The sequence below is a fragment of the Haliaeetus leucocephalus genome, unplaced genomic scaffold (genome assembly GCF_000737465.1).
Source record: "Haliaeetus leucocephalus isolate CR32 unplaced genomic scaffold, Haliaeetus_leucocephalus-4.0 Scaffold555, whole genome shotgun sequence".
NCBI lineage: Eukaryota > Metazoa > Chordata > Aves > Accipitriformes > Accipitridae > Haliaeetus > Haliaeetus leucocephalus.
In genome coordinates, this window is record NW_010972991.1 from 18,044,026 (window position 1) to 18,062,812 (window position 18,787).

The 18,787-nt window shown below is 41.3% G+C and overlaps 2 protein-coding genes across 8 annotated transcripts in view; one reads left to right on the forward strand and one right to left on the reverse strand.

Annotated features, from left to right (window-relative positions):
• Positions 1-263: 263 nt before the first annotated feature.
• On the forward strand, positions 264-6,196 carry LOC104837728 (cytochrome c oxidase subunit 6C). The gene is made up of 4 exons (XM_010577050.1): positions 264-332; positions 1,369-1,496; positions 3,139-3,260; positions 6,071-6,196. The coding sequence occupies exons 2-3, from the start codon at positions 1,383-1,385 to the stop codon at positions 3,256-3,258; spliced, it is 234 nt and encodes a 77-aa protein (XP_010575352.1). The 5' UTR covers positions 264-332; positions 1,369-1,382; the 3' UTR covers positions 3,259-3,260; positions 6,071-6,196.
• A 4,731-nt stretch (positions 6,197-10,927) lies between these two features.
• The window catches only part of VPS13B (vacuolar protein sorting 13 homolog B (yeast)), a 484,692-nt gene continuing 476,832 nt past the window's right edge, over positions 10,928-18,787 (reverse strand). For all 7 annotated transcript variants that reach the window (XM_010577053.1, XM_010577052.1, XM_010577051.1 and 4 more), the window contains 3 exons: positions 17,932-18,034; positions 17,025-17,274; positions 10,928-11,243 (listed from right to left, as the gene is read on the reverse strand). In XM_010577053.1, coding sequence (XP_010575355.1) covers positions 10,998-11,243; positions 17,025-17,274; positions 17,932-18,034 — 599 coding nt within the window. In that variant the 3' untranslated portion in view covers positions 10,928-10,997. The remainder of the gene's footprint in view (positions 11,244-17,024; positions 17,275-17,931; positions 18,035-18,787) is intronic.

Here is an 18,787-nt window from a genome sequence, read left to right on the forward strand (position 1 = left end):
GGGTCGCTGCGCCCGCCGAGGGTGTTCGGCGCCCGGGAGGCCCGAGGCGAGGGAAGGGCCCCTCGCTGAGCCCCTCGGCGCTGCAGGGGGGGCCCGGCCGTCCTTCAGGTGGGCGGCACGCCCTCCTCCCTCAGCTCTAGCTCGGCGATGGCGAGGCCGGCCGCCCTCCTCCCCGCGCGCCCTCCCCCCCGCGCCCCCCCCCCCGCCGTGCCGGGTTTGAGCCCAGCCGCACGCCGTACCCAGGCCACCGCCTCCCGCGCATGCGGGGTTAGCGGGGCCGCAGAGGGTGCCCGGGCGGCGGGGCGGAAGGACGTTGGTGGGCCCGCGCTGAGGTGAGGCCGCGCTCGCGTTCCCGCCGCCGGGTCCCCTGTCCCCCTCCCCTCAGCCCAACGGCCGCCAGCCGCCGCTCTCCCCTCCCCTCCCCTCGGCCGCCCGTGACCTCTGCGCGTCCCTGAGGGTGGCGGGGAGGGGCCCCGCGGCGGCGGACGCCCTGCTGGAGGGCAGCGAGGGGCCCGAGCGCCTTCTGTGAGGGGGGGGGAACCAGTGCGGGGCTTTGTCTCAGTCTGGCCACGGCGCTGCGGGGGCCCTGCCTCCGGTAACGGCGGGGGGCCCGTCTGCGATGGTTCCTCTGAAGCGCGAGCGGGAAGCGGGCGGGCGCGGCTGTGGGCAGCACTAAGGCCTTTGGGGACAGCTGGGGCACCGGCCGGCCCTCGCTCCCGCCCCGTGGCCCTGTGAGCGCAGGGGGCTGCGCAGAGGGCGGCGGCAGCAGCAGCAGCACCCTGCGGACAGCCCTGCCTCGGAGCCGCTCCCTGCTGCGTGAACCTTTAGTGTTTAGAGGAGCCGCCTGCTTCAGGCCTTGCAGGTTTTTCGTAAAAGGTTACCCGCTAGAAAAAAAAAACAAACCATCCCGTAATGCAATAGGGTTTGCGGTTACTTTAAAAAAAAACAAACCACGAGCTAGTTCGAGAGGCGTGTGCTTTTCCTCAGAAATGAATAAAATGTGATTGATGTTCTGAATGTCTTCTGATGTAAGCACCAGGACAGCAGGCCTGAAATGCTAGACCCTGCGGGGAGGGAAGGGTTTAGTACGAACAGCGAAGGCCAGTCTTGATTCCATGGGTACTGGGTGTAAGGAGTATAAAAACTTACTTAGATTCATGTCAGAAATACATTGTCCTTGAATGTTGTCCCTTAAATATTCTCATTGAAAAGTCAATCGAGAGGAACGCTGTTGCATATGTTGTGAAGATGATTATTGCACAATACAAAAAGCACAATCTTTCTAGAGTAGAGTTATGGAAAATTACTTAAGTAGAGCTTCTTGTCGCACAATTCTCTTCTATTTTTTTTTTTTTTTTTTTTAATTAGGAAATATAATCACCATGTCATCTGCCCTATTGCCTAAGCCACAAATGCGGCGCCTTTTGGCCAGACGGATGAAGTTTCACCTATTTGGGGCATTTTTTGTATCTGTGGGATGTGCGGCTTTATACAAGGTGAGCTCTGTAGTCATTCAATTATAAACTGGACTCATTAGAGTGTTTTAAGAATTCATAATATTTTTTTGTTGAGAGCTAGTTGAGCTGTTCATCAGAAAGCTTTAGTAATGTATTTTTGTAAGCATGCTTCCAGAACATAAATAAATCTTCCTAATCTTCATTTGAAGAAATGATATGAATAATGTGATGCCTTTAAGCTGTGTGATCAAGGTCACACAATTCGTGACAACTTAAGCTTGAGTCTCCTAGTCCTAGACTACTCTTGATCATTCGCACAATTGAGATACATTAACTCTAGATAGTCTGTGTCCCTCTCTGTCACAGTATCCGAGACTCAAGAGAGTTGTCAGAGTCTTACTGTATCTCTAGACTGATTTCAGAAAACTTGTTCATAAGCAATTTGGAAAAACCATCCTTCACACTGAAGATATCAGTGCGGGGAAGGCTAGTATGGTCCCTTTATCCTTTCTTTTAAAGTATCATGTGGAAACGGCGCATGACATTTCCCCCCAAAACCCACCTACAGATTGGAGTTTGTTTTTCTTGATCCTTAGGAGACTTCTGACAAAGAGCGGTAGTTCTTGAGTGCCTTTACTAGATAATTCTCAGATCTCATATGCAAAGCAAGCAACACAATTTGAATTACCATGGAAGAACTGGATCTTGGTTTGCCCATTTAACTCACTCATATCCTGTTTGCAGCATTTGAGTACTCGGGAAGCTACTGATAAAAGTTACTAGAAATTAAATTAATTTCAGGTTGTTCATCACAGAAGTATCACAGTCTACTTAATCTCAGAGATCAGCAAATGTCTGTCAGAAACAATGAGCTTGCACAGTTAAAGCTCAACATCTACTTAACACGTCTGTTAAGAGGTAGGCAAGCTAGTTTGTGGTCGGACTTACAATATCATTTTTTTTAATAGTCTGTGCTTTTATATCTGATTTCGCACCCCCACATTAATACACTTTTAAGGTAGCAGACCACATTTAAAACAAGTAACATGGATCTCAGTAGTGATTTACTTCGTTACATGTTAGATACTGTTGGACAAACCCACCTTGGACTTGCCTTCACATATTTGGGGGCTTTTTGAGCATATCCCTGTGCTTCAGGTGAACGAGTATCCAAGGAGTCAGGATTGTGTCTTTTTATGTTGGTGAGCTGTAAGAGTGGCTTGGCAGTTTTACAACATTTTACCAGACCTCTGTAGTTGACCTACAGTGTAGCTCAAATGTAATACATTGTTTTAGGGTGACTTTTTTTTGGAGTTACAGTTTTGCAGCTGCCCACTGGCACAGTACTTGCCATAATGGCATGTTTTATGTATAAAAGTATTAGCAGGGAGGGCATTGGGCACTTGAGTGTCAATATAGGTGGAGTGTTTCTGGATCTTTAAAGTCTAATGTGTTATCTTGTAACGGACTTTCTTTTTAAGGTTTCACTTCAGACATTTGTTTTCCTGACCAATGGTCAGGTAGCCTCAGCTGTGGATTTGAACAGGCACAAAGTAATATTTTACTAATTTGAGCTAAAGGGTTTTTAGACTCATATCTACTGATACATATCATAGCACTAATAGAAAAAAATTCAGTTTGTAAAGCTTTGCAAGCTTTAATTTTCTGTGTGTATTTCCAGTTTGGAGTTGCTGACCCCAGGAAACGAGCTTATGCAGAGTTCTATAAAAACTATGATCCCATGAAGGACTTCGAAGCCATGAGAGCAGCTGGTGTGTTTGAGTCTGCACCGCCCAAATGATGGTAACCTGCATTTGCAGGTAATAAGCTACTTTGCATTAGAACAAGAGTAAACTAGATTGTTTCAGTGAAACACTGTGCTTCTATTTGGAGGTTCTTCCTTCTTCATCAAAAGAAAGGTGCTCCCAAAGAAAAAGGATACAAATTGCACTCGAGAGACCTCCGGGTAATAAAAACATGAAGGAATATGGGAACTGGGGAGCAGGGAGTAAGGGCATAATAGAAAGCTGCTGAATACCTTTTGGGTAATTTGTTTAACTTCTGTGATACAGGAGACTTGCACAGTGATGTCAGGCCTTTCCCTCCTCATGCAGCCATGGAAGGGAGACAAAGCTCTTGTATTAAACTACAAGACTTGCCTGATACCACTGTTATGTTGATGCTGTCACATCTTGAACTGCTTAGCTTCAGGCTATCTATATCTACTACTTACTTGTGGTGGTACAGTGAATGAGGAAAGGGCGAGGTGTTTTTTCTCTCATAGCAGGCATTTTAATGTAAGAAACAGGGACAGCTTCCGCACATCCTTTTGTTTTTTGAAGTTGGTGAGAGGGGGAAGATAACTAGTCATGAGGGGAAATACATTTAAATACATACGTATATACATACATAAATATATATATAAAATCGCAGTGGCATACAGCTCTGTGTAATAATACTCAAGATTTTTGCCATACTGAATTAAACTTGAGTAGAACTTTGTTCACGATACTATTTTTCTAGCACTTAACACTGCCTTTTGTTTGAAGACTACCAAACTTTGTTCTCCCTTACTTATCATAACATCAGGGAAAAAAAGTCTTGATTTCGACCTTGTTGTAGTTATTAATAAGCACACTCACTAAACTGCACAAGCAGAGGCAATTCAATAAAGAATTCCTCCCCCTTTCTTGATCCAAGTTTCTTATGTTGAGTTCTCTGCTTCTCTTAAAATGACTTCAAACTAATCTAGAGTGATAGCTTTTTCATTCTTTTGGAATGTTTTCATATTGTGATCATTACGTGATAATCTGTGGCTCTAATTATCCTGGCCAGCTGGATTTTCTCAGCCTGTTTGCTTAAAGCAGCAAGATCGAATAGAAGATTTGTACTTAACACTATTAATACTAAATTCTGTTGTGTGACAATCTACAACTATCAGGTTTCTGCATAACATAATTACATAAAAAAAGCAGAGTTCCAGCTCTTCTAACAAATTTAAAAAGAAAAAAACCTCTGTGGCAGTCTCTGTTTTGTTTTGTTTTGGGTTTTTTTTTTTGTGAGAGGGGGAAACTTCTTTAGCTATGCCTGCAACAAAGATAAATAATGATATGACAAATTTACCTTGTTTTAGTTGTGGTAATTCTGCCTCTGGTTCGGTCCTATTGCCAATATATAGGCACTTTCAAACTTTCTTAGACACTGGAATTGCATTCTTTAGTCAGGTGGCCTTCATCAGAGTATTCTGAAAGGCCATCTGGTGGTAAAATCATTTGAAACAAACACTGTCAACAAGGATGCATGTTGAATATTTAATTGGAATCATGAGCAGAATTTTTTTCAGTGCAAATAGAGCTCCACTCTCAGTTAGCTTATGTTCCCATTTGCAGCTAAAAAAAAAAAAAAGTTGCACATTGTGTGCACCTGTTAAAATTAAATGTTTCCTAAACATTTCTTCCATTCCTTAATTACACCAGCTCAAAAGAAAATGTGAAAGTCAAATCTTTGTGTGATTTTGTTTGAATTGCTGATGCTTCTTATTCCTTGGCATATTTATATAAGAACTGATGTTTTTTACTCCTTCATAGTGGAAAGAGGTTGGGTTTTTTTGTGCCTGCACATGAATACATAAGTAGAAGAAGGGGAAAACAATGCCAGTGTTTCAGATGTTCTGGAAAGACTGTGAAAAGGACAAGTACGCAGAACAGATGGAAGACATTTTCATTTGCCTCAGTAGCTTAAATCTTAGCTATGGAAGTTGGATTTGATGCTTTTTTTGGTATAGTTACCTAAGGGTACAGTGGTCATGCATGCCCTACATCTCCCATTTTATTGGAGTATATCCTGTATGTGGCAGTAAATACAGTGGTCTAACTCCTTGAATACTCACTCTGAATCAGTACTTAGCCCCACAGTTGAGGAAAGGGTAGGGCAGGCAGGGAGGAGAATTCATGAGTTAAGCTGTTAGCTTGGCACTCTGCATCGAGTTTGTTCCTGCTGGGCATGTAGGCAACTTGGTACCCGAGTGTGAATTTACGCTGTCGCGTCTACTTCCTGTGGTGATACCGATAATGGAAACTAAGTGCAAGTATAGGTTTGAGGAGTATCCTACCTCTACAGTGTGCTCAGTAACAGAATAACGGGGCAAGCTAAGAGTTCGGTGCTAACCACTTGCATGACTCTTGTCATGGAGCACAGCCGGTCTTGGATTGTGTTCAATATAACGTGGAGAAGCAATTTGAATTTGGTTTTCTTCCTTCCTTGGTAGGTTGCCTACACCACTTGTTTCCTCTCTGGCTCCTATCTGAAAGCTGCATTCCTTTCTCTTTCAGGCCTTTAGCAAGATTGATTCAGTTATCAGTAAAGCATGTATAGTGAATCTGATGTGCTGTGCGGTATTGTTCCAGCTCTTGATTTGTTCCATGTTTCACTTCTGTTTGCCACATGAAGGGTGTGTGAATCTTAAACCATCAGGAAATAACAGGGGGAATTCCTCTAGACTAAACCACCACATAAACATTTCTCTCTATTGCTTTGCATTCATACATTCTAATATGTTTACTTAGAGCATGAAGTTTGTCCAATGTAACTTAATATTTTTTTTTGTCTTGCAGATCCCCTTCAGTCTAAGGAGACTTGATGACCGAACCTTATTTGTTCACTGAATTGTAAAGTGTAATGCACTTCAGTGCATGGCATGCTCCAATGTAACTCGATAAATTAAAATACATATGTCAGTGGCGCTTAGTTGTCTTCATTAATGTCGAAATGCTTAAATGCTCAGATGTTGGGAAGAGTGGTGGAAAGTCTTCCTAAATTGCTCAAGATGACTAAGTCTACTTTTCTTTCCCCCAGGAATTATTTGCATCTCTGTTATGGCTAAATTCCACATTTGATAACAAAGTCTATCCCTAAGCAGTTACAGCTAGGTTGTCCCAGCTGCTGATGGGAATATGCAAGAGGATAGTTGTTACAGGAAGGGAGAGGCTGGATTTCTGGAAGGGTCTGTGTTATCTCTGGCTTCACAAGGTGAACTGACTTTGAGATGAAAGAATTTGAAGAGGAATTCTGGAAATATACTAGTCAACCTTCCTGTCTTTTTCTGCTGCCATCACTGTATTGCCTTCCTTACAGCAGCAAGCTGTTACATCCAGACTTATAAACTGTGCAAATGCCCGCTCCTATACATGGTGTGTTACGCTAATTGAGAAGTGACTCTAAACTGCAGCTATGTTCACATATATTTGATGTACAAGGGGAGAGAGGGCAGACAAAATAAGAAACACTTATTATAGTGTATTATGGTAGTGAAAAATCTTTGCATGCTGCTTCTAGACATGTATCATCTCCTTTTTAGTATCTGGAAGTAGTCAGCTAAGCATCGTTTTGATCTCTGCTACATTCCGTGTAGTGCAAGACCTGATGCTCTTGTCTTCTGCCACGATGCCCATCATTTGGAACATGCTCTGTGCATTGCCTGTTGCTGAGGTTGAAGATGGTACTAGGACTGTAGCTCCTGATTGCTGAATGTGGGTACTAGGAGAGGAGTCAAAGCTGATTGCGTGAAAGGAGGGAAGGCTGCTTTGTATGAAGCAGCATGACAAACTAAGCCATCTGTGTTGTATTTGAAGGTCTTGAGTTCAAATCCTGTTTGGACTAACTCTTATTATTTTAAATGGATCATTAACTACTTAACAATTAATAGGAATCTGTGAGCAACATTTGGACTAATGAAAGCACATAAGCAATGTATTTGATCCAGCACACTATTGCAGAGTAAGGTGGGATTTTCTTTAAACTTCTCATACAGGCAGTGCTTCCTTTAAGCAAAGAAAGAGTTTGACATTAGTGGTGCAGGGGAAACCATCTAGTAATCAAAATACCCCTGCTTCTATAAATGTAAACCAAAGCTTAACAATAGCAAATGATACCCATTTGTCTTCCCAGTGCACAATATAAACAGTGTGTGCCATTAAGTACTGACTAACATTTTTCTCAGGCATGTCTGCAGGTTGGAATAGCCAGGGGTCTTTAGTCATACTGACAGCTTCAGAGGGAAAGAAACTTGCTACTGCCACATGTGCAGGCTAACAAACAGACCTGACTTCCCTTGCAGCTCTAGCCCCTCTATTCTTCCCAGTTGCTATGAATTAATTTACTTTTAAATTCTAAGTAAGTTTCTTCTAAACTGTTATGGCCAAGGGCAGTTATTGTTGCAGTCTGTGTTCCTTCAGTTACCAGCACGCATTGATTTAAAGAAATCAGAGTTTTGTGACTGACTGTGGCTCTTTGACCATACAGCAGAGCTCGAAGATGTTTCTGGCTAAATGGATTCAACCACAACAACAAAAGGTGAGCGCTAACTTTTGTCTGTGCTTTGAGAGTCTGTAGGTTATAATTAATTGTCGCTTTCTGTATATACTGTGATTTCACAATGGCTGCAAAGCAAGTATTTCCTTTCAGCAGGCAGTGCCAACCAACCCATAGCTCGCTTTCCTCTGGAGTGGGAAGGAGGGCAAAGCTGGGTACCTAACATACATAGGAATAGGCAGAAGGGCTAACCTTTTCTGAAATCAGTACCAACCCATCAATCCCCCAGCCCCTCCCTTCCTTTTTTTTTTTGCTTTTGCCAGCAAGAGGTCAGCTAATCCTGTCTCACAAACAACTGGGAGCAGGACTCAGCGCAGTACAAGAAAGCCCTGTGTGAGTTAGACCCTAATCAGTTGCCTGTTACAGGGTCTGGCATGCTGTTTCTAGGTGATGCACAGCTGAAAGACATGCTTGTCTGCAGTGAGACCAGCCCAACTGTCTGTAAAGGTTTTTGCTGTATTTATGTATGAAGTATAATACATAAAAAGGAATTGTTTGACCTAAACTACTTTGGGAAAGGTCTTGCCGTGTATAAGCCTGATCATGCCTTCACATTTTTGGCTGGCTTACTTTATTCTTGAGTGTTTGAGGAATGATTGATTGTTCTGGAAGCAAACTAAAAAGATAGATTGGAAGTTGTGAGCTCTCCAGGTCTAAAGAGCATTATGAGAGTAGGCATGTTTTAAGAGTACACATTGGAGTGCTTTAGCAGCTAAGTACAGGCAGCTGCTCTTTGGACAACTTTGTTTTCATAGTTCACACAGCTCTCATGTAGGAGAGGCTGATTTATATGCCGTCTCCACACGTGTTTCCATACATGTGGTCAGAAGGGGGAGAAAGAACCTGCCTAATGCAGTAAAGATGCTAGCTTAATTCACTGAAAAAGACTGTAATTCAAGCAAGTGTTTATCCCAAGAGAATATAATTCAGGAAAAACACAAATGTATCTTAAACAATGGCTGCAATCTACAAACTTTGAGAAATTAAACTGCTGCCTTCCCTCATTTTTTTACAGGTGTGTTTGCATCCTCTTGGCTGGTTTGTGTACCACATAAATAATGAACAGATTAGTCTAATTCAAATGGTGACTACAGTGCTGTTTTGATTCAGTTAGTCACAAAAGCATAAAACTTTTCAGCACACGTTTTTTGGCAAGGTAATCATCAGTTTTTACTTCCAAAGTACTGTCATGATCTATTGCATTTTCTGGTACATGACGAAGTCCAGTGACCAACTGGAATCTAAGGGGGTCTACGTGAAGCTTCTATGTCTGTCTTATTATTCTACACAGTGACCTGTTCGTTACCCTGTAACTGAATGACCAAATAGCTCACAAAAACAAGTATTATAGGAATAGCTTTATTATCTTTAAACAATCTCATTATATTACAATTTATCCACCAATATGCAAAATTAGAAGTATTAAACTATTTCCATAAAATATTCAGGAATGAAGCATGTGTGTATATACATACACCTTTTTAAAATAGTGTTATTTAAACAATGACTAAGTTATTAAATCACTGTATGAAATGTTGATAATGGATGGGCTTGTTTCACAGTCAGAAAAGGACAATGCAGATCCCAGGCTTCTGTATTTTCAGTACACAAGAGACACGGCTTTTAGAGATAACTTTTAACAAAACAGAACTCACGAAAAAAACATTGCAGTTACTACATTCTTATTTACTGTGCATTTGGTCATATCAAGTATGCATAGAAGTTATTAACTATAAAGCATATGTATCTGCTCCAAACGATGATCAGATTTTATTCCAGTTCTTGTCTCCAATGCCCGCCATGTTCAGGAATCCCCAGACAAAATTCATGTCTGTAAGTACATGGAAAAGGGAAAAAAAGTAACTCGCATAGTTGAAAACCAAGTAAACTTTTGGTTTTTGAAATAAAACTGCCATAGTCAGATTTGGTTTATAAAGTAATCTAGCTGTGCCCAGAGCCAGTGATTTCTTGTCTACTACAAACTGTAAAACATCTGAAAAGTAAGACACTTAGAAAGCTCGTTTGTCTTGATGCGTTTAGCATCATAAGTGTATTGTGGTGGCATCATTAACAATGTAATCGGCGCCTGTGGGTCCATACTCTTTGATCAACTGGGAAAAAAAAAAAATCTCACTTTGCTTAGCAAAAACATGTTTGAAAGGTCATGTTTCTAAATATCCCTGGTTTTATCTGTTCAAAGATGATAAGCATAAAATGAGCTGGGGCTTAACTGAGCATGTACTGTGTAGTGGTGGCAGATCAGAAGTAAGTGAGACCCAACAAGGCTATACTATACTTAGTACCTGCACCTCTATGTTACGTTGAGCGTATAGATTTTTGGTAGATTTTAAGGAGACTAAGCTGCATTTCTTAAATTTTTTAACTGTGTGTTACTGGCTTCCAGCTAACAACCAGACAATGCACAGTCATATATACATTGAAAGTCCTGAAAATTTGATGGTGGATAAAATAAAGTTTCTGTATACAGACAGTTTTAAAAATAAATTAATGTTGTAGTTCATGTTTTGTTCTCCAAACCACACAAAGGCACTAGTTTACATTAAGGACTAACGTCCTGCAAAACTTCAGTCAAATAAAGGAAGCTATTTTAAGGTTAAAGTGGTGCTAAAACCCAGCTGTCACTAGTAACTTAAACCAGCCACACTGGCTTTTTCAGATTTAGTGGGGGAAAACATTTTGCCTCAGGATGTACATGTCGGGGGGAGCGCATGTGTGTGGGGAAAGGCCCAGCCTTGAGCAAGTTTTTACAGCTGAGTTATAAACCTGGTTTATAACAGAAACTGGCAGACCCTAAAATATGATGTAGTAGGTATTGATACACATTTTGTGTGTGTGGCAAAAATGTCTGTGTGCATGCAATTTTTCCTTATTCTCTGATTTTTGGTTATTGTAAAGAAAAAGGATTTTGATTGAGCTATAGTCCAAGGCTGTTCCTTTTCACTTTATTCATTTGCTAGAACACTTTCCTTCCAGCACTAGTATCTGGCTAGGGAGCAGGAATGTTGTCAAGATTAGAAGACCTGTTGGGCTTAACTTTGTTATCATCTCCTACCTCTTCAAATATTACATGCATCTCTACTTGATGTAGGTTACTGCAGAGAAAGCATTACTTTCAAAACGGTAAGGTATTGCTATACTCACCACAAATAATTAATTAAAACCTTTCCTCAAGGCTTTATTTTTCACCATGGTGAATTTGCTAATGAATACTTGGGCAAAATTTTTATCAACTACATATTGGTATGTTTTTGTTATAGTTGGAAGGTGTTCGGTAGCCACAGTTTGCAATGCTGGCACTATCGCGGTGCTGGGAGTGAGGTGATAAGATGTCTTTGTGATGTACTCCACCAGGCGGTTGTACTGTTGTTCTGATAGTCTCTCTCTAGCTCCATCTGCCTGAAATCAGATAAGATAAAATAATTACTGAGTAATTGACAGTAACTGAACTTAGTAGTAAGGACAATAACTTCCACATTTCTTTCTGTAGTTAAAAATCTTCCTCCCTGGGATCTTCCTTAACAATAGTTTAATGGATGTTTTAATCAACAGTGTTCTCCTATAGTTTAGTGCTTGGTGGCTTTGTCCTCTCCTTTGCTGTTTTGGACACTTCTGAGAAGCTCTAACTCTGCCATAGAAAATGTAAGCAGTATCTTTAGAGACTTCAGGGATGAACACCTTGGTCAAGAGTAGATCTTTACAACAGATCAACTCTGTAGACAGGAAAATATCTGAACCCCTTTTAGAAAAATGCCAGTAGCTCTTGGCAGTGCTTATCAGATAGCAATTCTAATTAGCAAAAACATTGTCTCACGACGTACAATTAAAGACAGCCCATAGCTACACCTGGGCAGTTAAGTTTAAGAAGTCTTTAACTTACTTGATGTAAAATAAAGACTAGAAGCTACCTTCTATGATGGGATAAATCCGTCTGTTTCTGGTAACCAAAAAGCCATTCTGGGTCAGAGGACCCACACAATTACATTTTTTTAAACAAAAGGGTTTTACTACTAAAGATGGTTTTGGCGTGTCATTTCTGGAGAAGAACTAAAGGTGTCTATGCAAACTGCCTTTTCCACCACCATGAGTTGGAAGGACTCCTCTGAAGAAATCCCTTTTTACAGGCTGAAATATGTAGAGGTTCAAGGCTCTAGCAAGGGGGATGCAAGTAACCTACTCTAGTGGAAAAAATTACAGTAAAGCAAATACTGTCAACAGAAAGGTGGCATCTACTATATGGTTCCAACCAGATAAAGTGTTAGATGAAGAGCCATGGGCAAGCCTGGCTTTGGAAGATCAATCTGCTGTGCCCTTTTTTTGAAGAAGAAATTGAAGATGACTATGACTAGCTTGAGAAGGGAAAGCATGCAAGCAGGCATCAAACTAGTTGCATGGTTTCAAAAAAATGTATTATTTCACAAATACCACCATGGATGCTACAGTGGTATCACTAGCGAAGTCATTCAGAATAGAAGTTATTTCCAAAGTATGACAATGAACAAAAAGGCAGAACCTATCCTAGGGCTAGGCTTTGATGCTTCCTTATTTACACTTGGAGAACTGCTGACCAGTTTCAGTTTTGTAGGGTTTAAGACATCTTTGTTGGATGTCATGCTAAGGATTCAAAGACTGCTATCTTATGACTATCTTTCAGGGAGTTTTACACATGCCTCACTGGATGTGATGGTATTTTCAACCAGTGCCATTGTATTCAGTTTAACATCCACAATCAACATCTTGCCACATCTCTGGACTGCAAGGCTCATTTTATACAAACCATTGCCTATTTGAAGAAAGAATTAATATGATTTATAGATAGTGACAGATGTCACGTCCAAATCAAAACAGTCCCCTCTATTTTTTTTACTATGCCTTTGGAGATGGATTTGCTGATCAGCAAGCAGAAACACTCCTGTTTTCAATCATCACCACAAAAATGCTAAAGGAAGCAGGCTCATGAGCAAGCTCAGAAGCTGAAGGTTGGAGCCTATGCCTAGAAACAGTGGAAATGATGAAATGGGCAGAGGAGAGTGTGGTTTCCATGAATGACCTTGAAGTGAAGGAAAAAGAAGGCAGACTGCTGCAGCAGACTCACGGCTAACAGTGGAGAATGGTGTCTGAACCACGTCTTCAGTCTGGTGGCACCCAAAAAGTATCTCAGCAGTCAGTCTGTTTTACCAGTTGAAAGGAGAGAAATACACTGAAGTACCACCGCCTATGTAAACTAGATTTTAAGTTATGAGGTAAATCTTGCATGGAGGTAGCTCCACATTTTTTCCTGGTTTCTACTTCAAGGGAGGTAAGCCCAGGGGAAGCTGGGTTACAGTTCTGCCTCCACACTGACCAAAAGACCCAAGTTATCAAAGGAGATGGAAAGGGTGCTGGCATCCCACTCACCTACTCTTGTGAACTGTTCTTCATTCAGTTGCAGGCTAAATCCCACAGGTACAGCATAATTACTCAGGAGGAAATATTAACTGCACTTGGATGGTCTTCCAAAGTAACTGGGACCCTACTTGCTTCCAGATTACTTCATCTGCAACCGTCTGCTTCTCCAGCCAGTTTCAGTTTAGCTTATATTGTCAGGACAACAACAGAAAGTTGGAATTGCTGTTATTCTACATTTTTTCCTAAATGGGACCTAACATAGTCACTAAGTGCCTTAACCCACTACTTTGAACAACTATAATGTTAACAGCCAGACCATTCAATGAATCAAAACTTAGTCAAGGGCTGCTTAATGCACCTGCTAGAGGAATCTTAAAGATATCGTGTCCTTTCATGCTAGAAGGCTGTACTTTTGGATTAAGAACTCCAGAATTTTTTCTAAAATTCCTCCCATTACAGCTTATAAAGAAGCAGCCTTCAGCAGTCCTAACTCTATGGTGGCTAAAGCACCTTTGTTGTGCAGTCCAGATGTGTGTGTAGCACTGATGGGCTACTTTGTGCACACTGACTAAGGAGATCCAGTTCTCTAGGGTTTTTTTCGCTGCTTTGAAAAATCCAGAGACTGGTTTTCAGCTCCAGAGATGATAACATATAGCACTATCAAGAAAACCTGCTGCAGATCATTACAAAGAAATTCCGGAATATTTGAAATTCCAGGACCCTTCAATTTTTTGCTGCTGTCTTGATGTTATGAGCTATACCAGGAGCAGCTGGAAGAGCAGGCCTTTTGAGTTTGATGTCTGTCTGGAAGCAAGCGCTGTCTCAATTACTTTGGAAGACAATCCAAGTACAATTAATCCTTCCCTTTCAATAACGATGTTGTCAGTGTCAGTTTGCAAGAATCCATCCAGGGTATTCCTAGTCAGGTGGATTAAGTTATATACTGTGGAGGTGAACAAGCCATCAGGCAAACCTATTGCTGAAGGAGTCAAAATATGCTTTATAACATCTCTGGTGATTACAGCTGTAGAATAACTCATGTTTTGTTTCCTAATAGTTCCAAGAAGCTGAGGAGAGGGAAGGGGAGAAACTGTTTTGGGCAGAGCCAAACCAAAACTTTTGGCAATTATTTTTGTGAGCAATAAGACAAAAAAGTGGATTTTTATAAAATTGAAATGAAATGTTTCAATTATTTGTTGTATTATTTCTAGGATCTTTGACTAAATTTATCAGAAAAATAGACATAATTTACATTTGGTAACATACCTCTATTTTGCTAAGCTCACCATAATATTTTGGTTGACCTGACCGGGCATTTTCTGACTAAAAATTCTGGCCATCTTTACTAATGTCATCATGTACAGATGTGTCTGCACTTCAGTTGAGGACATCTCCAGTGCAACAAGATGGCCTACCATTAATACTTAGGAGTCATGTCTGTGTAGGTGTAGGTCTGCAGCTCTGAGGCTGCTCACCTGCAAGTCACAGCTTGCTGCTCCTAAGGTTCCTTTTCCTAATTACATTCAAAGAGTTTTTAGAAACTCTTGTCGGGGAGCTGAAGGGGCAGCCCTGGCTCCCACCAGCACCAGTGCTGCACACAACACCCCAAGCACCACAGAACTGTCATGGTCAGCTGCAGGAAGGATATTACTAGGTACGAAATTACTCTAGGTAATTACAAAAACTTTATGGAATCTTTTGGAATCTTTTATTGTGTAGTTGCCTCAGCATAAAAAAAATTTAAGCTTTCTTATTCTTGTCTGCCTTACTTTCAACTGCTCCTCCTTATAGCACGTTTCTTTAAATTTTTACACAAATGTCAGCACCAGCATCTGCATTCTGAAGGAATAATTTGCCAGGTCTGTTTTGTACAGCATCACTCAGCTTTTGCTGTCTTGCAGTCACTGACTTTGCTCCATCTGGGCCACAGGCACTCTTCACCACTTTTATCATGCCATACATTTTCACTGCATTCTCAAGAGCCTGTGTCAGCAAAAGAGATTGTGTACTGAGGCTGGGTGGCTCAAGGCTTACAGCTACTGGCATTGCTAGGAGTCAGACTCCCATATTTCTATCCGGAACTTCAGAAAAAACCATGTATTTGGTCCATTACCTCCAAAGCAGGTCACATTCACTGCGTGTACAAAACGCATGTGTATGTGGGGATGCTGGACTCTGCACATGCCATGTAGGGTTGCGCTCTGCATGTACAGGAGCCGCTTGCCCAGAAGTCCTATATGTTCCCAGCTGCAGCAGCTGTGGGGACTAGAATTAGGCTCCCTGTCCCTTGTCTTCCCTTCTCCCAGACAGGCATCCCCTCTGCCTCATCCCCTCAACCTTTGGGCAAGCAGCCCTTCCCCCAGAGCAGCAGCCTACTCCTCACCCCTTGGATAACCAGATACAAAACCAAGAGCCATCACACTACAGCCTCATAGAAAAAGACCCGGGCTGGTGTTAAAGTTAGGGTTAGGATGGGTTAAGTGCATCAAATGCCTTAGGGAGAACAAATTATCTTCCTCTTCCCTCCAGGACAGTAGCTCTGGACTGAGCAGGATACTCTGGATTCAGTCTGATGCATGCCTCCAGCAACCGCTCAGCACTCAGGGATAAAAAAGCTGAGCTTTGCCCACTTGCATCAAAATTTAAGTAATGCCTCATGTAGCTCTGTGGTGAGAGAAGGCAACTTCAGTCAACAGCACTCTGTGAGACTGAGGTTAGTGGAAAGACAATAAATGTAAATAGAGAATTCAGCCCTAAAAAAAGCTTTCACAAAAAAATCCAAGCACTGTCATGTCACAGATGAAGTCCTTGCTGTGCTGGAATCGATGGCAAAACTCTTCAGTGACTTCAGCAAAGTTACAATTTTACTGAAGGTGCTGAAGCCTCCCCTGCTTTTTGGCACAACTCTTACTTCATGGGGCTTTACATGTTCTTTTCTTCTACTTGAAACAGAGAAGTTTCTGGTATAGCAGTCTTTGAACTACCTGACACACTTTTATAAAAACAACTGGGACATGTGTGTTTTTGAAATGATCTCTCATATGATTCCACTTGAGAATTTAATACAATAAACATTGTTTCCCGAAAGTGTAAAAATATAACATTCTTCTACCATTAAAAGAAGATAATTAATTCAAAACCTCAGTATTCAAATGGCTTAGGGATCTTTCAGTATGAAGATGAAGGATTTATGCTCTTACTGGCAAACACGTTGTGCATCCAATCTCAGCACAAGAACTGATCCATTTTAAAGTTAGCATTTGCATAAGGAAGATCTAAGGAAGTGAATACAGCTAGCAGCCAAGCAAGACCACTGCATTGGAAGTAGCAAGATAAGAAACATGCTGATAGGAGCATGCATCAGCACCACTGAACTGCTAAAACAGAATTCACAGAAGAATAAAAGGAACTGTTCTCGCTGTGACTTTGTAGGCACAGGCAGCAATGCTGACTTGCCAAACAGTAAACACCTCATGCACATGTAGCCATGAGAATCTCTTCAGAAAAGAGGTGGTGTTTACTAAGAACCGAGACTTCCTCTAGTTTTTCCCTCAGAAAATTGCTGTCACAGATATGAAATGTCACGATCAATAAGAGGACAGAAGGGAGGAGACACATCCCTTTCATTCAAAGGGCAACATAGTCAGCTATGAGGTGCATGAAAACAGCAGGTCTCCTGGTTTGGCACTTAGACCTCTGGCCTCCCCACCCAAAGGTGAGAATGCCTGTTGCCAAAAGCATCATCATCAGTGTAACTTTATCTTTGAATGAAAATCGTATTCAAGTCTTTACCTCCAAATCAGAGGGCAGTCTCTGTTGTTTTAGCTGCACCTTCAGCAGGTCTTTTTGCTGATCATCTTCCAGACAATCGATTTCAGTCACAGGGAATGCCTGCTGCTGCGTGTCTTCACTGATGCTGACCACAAAGAGCACTTCTGAGGTGAGCAGCAAGCAGCCTTCATGCTGCTGGCCTGATCCACTCACAATCATGACATCTAAGGCCATATGGACCTCTGGCCTTCCTAGAGATTGCAGCATTTTCCTGCGTTATCAAGGGGGAAAGAAAAAAAAAACCCAAACCAAAAGAAGTAGTCAGTGTTATGCATTGGATCCTCCAGGACTTCTTTTGTAAAACACTAATGTTTTTACTTAAGCCTGTAGCTATCACCTACAAATATAAAATAAGCCAGGGAGTATATTCCAAATCTCCACTACTGAAAGATGTAAGACTTAAGATTTAGAGAATAAATGTAAAACTGTTACTTATCAAAACTCCTTAATCATTCACTGCAAGATTGGCCTAATAACCGTGCTAGGTCAGCCTATTTCCCATCCTAATAGAAAAATTACCCTGAGAAGTGGCTTACAAATTTGGTGCAGAAAATAAAGCTATCTTCACTAACAGCTGTTTCTGGAGATGTGCAGTATTTTTCTTGGGCTCGGTGCAATGATAAATAAGTAAGAACTCACTGAATGCCATTAAATAAAGATCAGCTCTGTAGTTCCAAAGCTGGAAGGAGATCAGCAGCCCATCATTTGCAGACGGGGTTTCTATGCACTACCTTTGTGTTTAATGTTCCTAAACAAACTGCCGTAACTCAGCCTTTCCTAGGGAAGCAGCCGTTAACTTGACCACAGGCCAGAACCTATTAATAAACAATGTGGATGTAAAAATGAGCAAGTGTCTAAATAATTTTACCAGACATATTTGACGTGGCTATTTGGAGCCTGCTCAACATGTTGATCATTTGGATGAGAGCGCTGCTTGGGAAGCTGAGAAAGTCCAGCTCCATGCAAAATACCTGTGGTAAGAGAATTTAAGTTTTTTAGTAGTTGTTTTCTACAAAACAGTTACATGCTGCAGTGATGTCATCTGTTTAGAGCAGTTCATAAAACAGTGCAGATCCAAAATGATGTCACATCTTTGGAAGCTGTAGTCAAGATAATTCATTAAATATTACAATGCAAGAGTTGTGCACTTAACCCCAGTGATCTTGCATTAGCAAGAAACAAAAAAACCCCACTGCGTGTTCTAAAAATCAGCCATACACTTGCAATCAAGAGAAACATAATGCTCCTGAGAGCCATCATTTCAGAGTAGGATTGGACACATCACTTAGGATTTATGTAGAAAAAATCAAGACCATTGTTAACTTTCTTGCTTAATATTAAAATACTTCCATGTACGTGTCACAATCGGTACAAATTAGAAGGCAAGTTTTCCTAGATACTGTATTCAAACGTTCAGTTACTTAATCCAGCTGTTAAACACAGATCCATATACATTTATGAGATCTCCCGGGGCATCTGGTTTATTGTGAATTCTTCTTAGTGCCAGCACAGAATGGAGACTACAAGAAGCAGTTAAACAGGTTTCTAAATAGACTATCCAAAGCTGAAGATGATACAGTATGTATGCTTTCAGATGGCTTGTAAACCTTTAAAGATGAGGTACGGTCACCAGAAAGAATGAGTGGGTTGCAAAAAAATTCACAATTTAAGTAGTTTTAAAAATTCTTACAAGACAGGAAATAGGTTACGCAGCAAGCACTAGT